Here is a 5304-nt window from a genome sequence, read left to right as displayed (position 1 = left end):
ATTTATAAAAACTTATATCTGCGTGTTTAAAACACTGATTATTTATAAATCAACTATTTATGTATCTTAGAGACTTATTATGTACAATTTCACCTCTATTTGTGTGTTAATAGGGACAAGTAGCCCTCTTAAACACTAATACTATTGTTTTATCATCCCCCATTTTCACATTGGCTAAGTTGGGTTGACTTGGTACTTCAAAAATTATACTCACATCATCACATGCAAATTCACATTGACTCGGAGGTCTCGGACTCGGAAACGTTAAAAATTCAATAGAAACTCATCATTGAAATTTCCAACTAACCAAAAGAAAAAATCACATTAGGAAACTTCAATTGATTATAACTCTCTAATCATCCAGACACGTCTACTCTCAACTCTCTCTCTCCTATCCAATATCCATATGGTCATGGATCGGTAGAAATCCCCAATTTCGACACTCCAAATTCTCTCTCCTCCCACCTCAATCGACTCCAAGCTCAATTTCCCATCCCCAATTATACCCAAAAAAAAATGCTGATATACAAATTCACTAAAATCAAAAACCCCCAATTTGCACTATTATTCATATTAATTTTAGGGTTAGGGTTTTGTTTGAATTTGGGGGAAGCATTAAAGGTTCCCTTTAGAATTAATGATGTTCTCCCTGTTTTACCCCGCCAAATTTCATGGCCTGTACTTAATAATCTGCATAGTGCAGTTGATTTGTTACCTTCTTTTGTGGGTTCAGTAACCCCTCAAAATAATGACTCAATTAAGTGGAAAGGTGCTTGCTTTTTTGAAAATTCTGCTCGCCTTGAATTTACTGATACTGGTGATAAGGGTTTGGGTGGTGGTGTTCTTCATCTTACGGTATTAATTTAATTTTGACTAATTCTTTTACCTTTTTAGTAATTATTGTCATTGAATATCGATTATTATAATGTTTAAATGTTGTGTTTAGGTCTCATTATTTTCTTTTATTGGTATGTTGTTGTGTATTACTGTTTTAATTCTATTCTGTGAACATATTGTTAGTACTGGAACTGTTTTTTTTTTTTTTTTTTCTTTTGGGTATGTTTCAGTTATTCTTGGCTGGTTAAATTTTGTGTTTGGCTCTGAATTTTTGTTGTTGTTGTACTTGTAGTGTATCAGTGTTTTACTTTTAGTTTTGTTCTTTTAGCATATCTCTATTCTATATGGGAAGAGGGGTAGGACACCAAAATATTAAAAACCCCATTTTACCCTTATTACATCTTTATTCTAACTACTTACTCTAATTTAAAAATAAAAAAGGAAACTACCTAATTAATTTAAAAAATAAAAAAAAATATTATAAAAAAAAAACCATCAACAATTCAAATATTCCTAATTTATTAAATATAATTAACAATTAATTTAATTTTTTACATTCCCAAAAAAAATTTTATACGTATTTTCGCACGCATCGCGTGCATATATAAACTAGTTGTTTGTATTGGAACTGTTGAATGGTGTTATTCTGAAATAATTTCATGAAAAAAAGCAGCTTCAGTAGGTAATTACTTAAAATTACATCATGCCGAAGTAAATGAGGCATGGAAGTTGGAAGTGTTGGTTTGTACCATAATGCGCAACTTATGTAGAGATTTATGTTGCTTTCTTTATTATGAAGCTTGCTCTATGATTCATGAATGGGTTGATGGTTGTTTTTGTTTTTGGAAGAAGATACGTTAGTGATGCATTTATTCATCAACAATGATAGAGTAAACACAGTTATGATTTATCTGTCTTGACCTTGTTATTTATTAACTAATTCTGTTGCAGACAGCTTCAGCCCACAGTTGGACCTGTATGGATCTTTATGTTTTTGCGACTCCCTACAGGGTTACTTGGGATTACTATTTTGCTTCAAGTCAGCATACACTAGAGATTGATTCTTGGGAGGAAGCTGCAGAATTAGAATATGTATGGTTGAGTTTTGATATCTTGTTTTAACGTTCTCTTCTAATGTTAAGACAAACAACCTACTAACTTGTTGGCCGTGGAGCAGGTAAAGCAACATGGGATATCTGTGTTCCTAATGCCATCTGGAATGCTGGGGACTTTCCTTTCTTTGGTGGATGTTTTGCCTCTCTTTTCCAATTCTGCTTGGGGCCAACATGCTAACCTAGCTTTTCTTGAGAAGCACATGGGTGCCATATTTGAGAAGCGTCCTCAGCCTTGGAAGGTGACTATTAATCCAGATGATGTCCATTCTGGGGACTTTCTGGCTGTTTCAAAGATCCGTGGTCGTTGGGGTGGATTTGAGACACTAGAGAAATGGGTCACAGGGGCATTTGCTGGTCATACGGCAGTTTGCCTGAAAGACAAACATGGTAATCTTTGGGTTGGTGAATCAGGGCACGAGAATGAGAAGGTATTAATTGAACAAGTTATGTTTGCTTGGAGAAGATTATTGAAAGTGGAAATAGTGTTAGATCAATCCTTATATCTTTAATTTCTTAGATCTGTTAGTACTTTGCTATTGCAGGGTGAAGAGATTATTGCGATCATCCCATGGGATGAATGGTGGGAACTTGCACTGAAGGACGACTCCAACCCACAAATAGCTTTGCTTCCCTTGCATCCCGATATGCGTGCAAAGTTCAATTCAACTGCTGCTTGGGAATTTGCACGAAACATGTCTGGAAAACCATATGGTTATCACAACATGATTTTTAGTTGGATTGATACCATAGGCGAAAACTTTCCACCTCCTCTTGATGCTCACTTGGTATACCTTTTGCCTGTATATTGAGCTGTTAGATCTTTTCTATGCTTTGATGTTAAATCTCCTTTTGTTGATTTTCTATCGCTTTTCATTTGTATCTTTCCCAGTAGTGCAAAAAAAATTGAAGTTCTAATTGTGTATCTAGTGTCACTTTTTCTAATTTCATTAACTGTATTCTGATTTACTGTCAATACCATAATGCTGCAGGTTATTTCTGTCATGTCTATGTGGACTAGAGTACAGCCAGCATATGCAGCAAATATGTGGAACGAGGCACTAAATAAGAGACTTGGAACTGAGGTATCCATCCCCCCCCCCCCCCCCCTCTTTCTAAACCCCGTGATTTAACTAGTTTTTTTTAAAAAAAAACTTGGTTGTCTATTAGCTCAATGATCTTTGCTGCATGCTGATTTGGTGAATAACTTGCAACCTGGTTGTTATGATACCAGACATGACTACATCGTAGCCATCCTTCTTGGGTAATTGTGATGTTTAATTGCAGTTAATTAGTTCCTAGGTTATGATTCAAGATGTGGAGATAGTTGTGGAATCATTTTATTAGCACTAAAGCTTTTTAATCTGTTTGACATTAAAACACAAATTTGGTAAATTATCTTGAGCATCCATGGATCATACAGATAGAAGTATCAGGCAAAATGCTTTCTGCAGATTAATCTACCTGCTTCTCAATATAGCTTAAAGTATCGATATTTTTTCCTGTATGGAACTTAAGCATAGATCTCGATTGTGTTGATGTAGATTTTTGTGATTTCCTTCTCTTTTCCCAAATAAAGAAGCATATGTGGACAGTAGTCACAGAATGCTTGATATTGGCTAGATTAAAAAACTAAAGATGTAGAAGTTTCTTTGTTTCTCTATTATACAACTTAAGTGAACGCCAAGACAAGCGAATTACAATTGGCCTTGCTGGGATCTGTAGCTATACTTATATGAGCTACAGGACCATTAGCCTGATCGCCAATCTTTTTTTAGCCACAATCAGAGCATAAAGGAGTGGCTAATTGCTTTTTCTATGATATGGTGATCCCTGACAGTAGTGTCTGCGTCCTTTTTGTTAAATGATTTTTAAAGTGATGTATATAAAGTAAGAGGCGTAATGGAGATAGAATAAAATCTTTTGCCAATTAAGTTTTACAACTTACCAGGGATGCTGCAAACTCATCACTATCATCTCTTAACTTCAGGGCTTGGACTTGCATGAAATCCTTATTGAGATTGAAGACCGAGGCATAGCATTTGAGCAGTTGCTTACCATCCCAGAGCAAGATGATTGGATATATAGTGATGGTAAATCCACAACATGTGTTGCCTTTATCCTTGCAATGTACAAGGAGGCAGGAATATTCAATCCTTTGTCCGAATCCATCCAAGTTACAGAGTTTACTGTGAGTACCAATATACTCTTCTTCTTCTCAAATTTTTTGCGTCTTTCCCTTCTCTGGATAATTGAAGCAAGGGTGGGCCTATTGGCTCAGTAGCAATTTCTTCTAGTACTTTGGGAATTTAAGCTTTTTTTACTCAATTTTACTCTGACTGAGTTAATGAAATTATAGATCCGCGATGCATATATGCTGAAAATATTCGAGGACAACACGACACGTTTGCCTAGCTGGTGTACGACCGAGAATGGGCATGTTCCCTTTTGCCAGATTCTCGGAGAGTATCGCATGGAACTGCCCGAATACAACACTGTAGAGCCATATGCCCATATGAACGAAAACTGTCCCTCATTGCCTCCACATTATCAGAGGCCCATAAAATGTTGATCGATGGTTTAGCCTGTTATTTGTTACTATGTACACGTTTTAAAAGTGTTCTGGAGCATTTCCCAAGTGACGATTGTTCTATTCTTGTTATTTGTAATGTGTACATATTTATGAGACATTCATTAAAAGTAAATAGTAGTTGTTGCTTATATTTTGTTGTGATGAGTTGTAACCGCTTAGAGATTATTTTTCTTCTCTTGACTTGTAATTTCTACTGGTTGAGTATGTAAATTCTTGGCTAATTGCTTCTTTAAAAGCTCCAAGTTCCTGGATGTTTTGGAATCTCAACCATGAAAGATGTCTTTATAAACAATGTGTTTTGGCTATTTATATTTGGTTAGTAGGAAAATAATTTATTGTTCAGTATGTAGGGTGACATGAATTCATCAGAATTCCTTATTTTCTCATTAATTACATTCTTGTTAGGTTAATTGATGTTAAATAATTTCACTAGAGCAAGAATTACATAGAATAAATATAACCTTTCAAGAAACAATTATCCATGGGTACAGGTCAAGACCACAATTTGACCGATTAGACTGAATAGGATCATCAAAGGCATTTGGAACTTAGAAGGAATTTATTGACAACCATAAATTTATGTACACTAATCTACTCTATAGATCTCCTTCAAGAAAAAACTATTCTACAGATTTTATAAAAAAAACTTTATTTCATGTCCAACGGAATTTTTTTTTGGATGACTATCATGATTGGGATTACATCAAGATATCTAATCTAAATATGTAGTCTGGTTATCTGAAAAGGCTTAACAGTGTGTAA

General features: G+C 35.0%; 1 protein-coding gene across 1 annotated transcript; it reads left to right on the top strand.

Moving 5' to 3' along the window:
- Positions 1–279: 279 nt before the first annotated feature.
- On the top strand, positions 280–4809 carry LOC104898021 (hypothetical protein). Its single transcript, XM_010685015.4, has 7 exons — positions 280–855; positions 1789–1929; positions 2015–2380; positions 2495–2737; positions 2942–3034; positions 3940–4140; positions 4309–4809. The coding sequence occupies exons 1-7, from the start codon at positions 517–519 to the stop codon at positions 4519–4521; spliced, it is 1596 nt and encodes a 531-aa protein (XP_010683317.2). The 5' UTR covers positions 280–516; the 3' UTR covers positions 4522–4809.
- Positions 4810–5304: the final 495 nt, after the last annotated feature.

This window comes from Beta vulgaris, chromosome 6 (genome assembly GCF_026745355.1).
Source record: "Beta vulgaris subsp. vulgaris cultivar EL10 chromosome 6, EL10.2, whole genome shotgun sequence".
In the NCBI taxonomy this organism is placed as follows: domain Eukaryota; kingdom Viridiplantae; phylum Streptophyta; class Magnoliopsida; order Caryophyllales; family Amaranthaceae; genus Beta; species Beta vulgaris.
Note: the sequence above shows the minus strand (reverse complement) of the source record. Positions and strands in the feature narration are given on the sequence as shown.

Excerpts from the sequence above, each read along its gene's own strand:
- LOC104898021 (XM_010685015.4), top strand. The coding sequence starts at position 517 with ATGCTGATATACAAATTCACTAAAATCAAAAACCCCCAATTTGCACTA. Across the intron at positions 856-1,788 it reads GTGGTGTTCTTCATCTTACG|ACAGCTTCAGCCCACAGTTG; the intron begins GTATTAATTTAA and ends ATTCTGTTGCAG. Across the intron at positions 2,381-2,494 it reads CAGGGCACGAGAATGAGAAG|GGTGAAGAGATTATTGCGAT; the intron begins GTATTAATTGAA and ends TTGCTATTGCAG.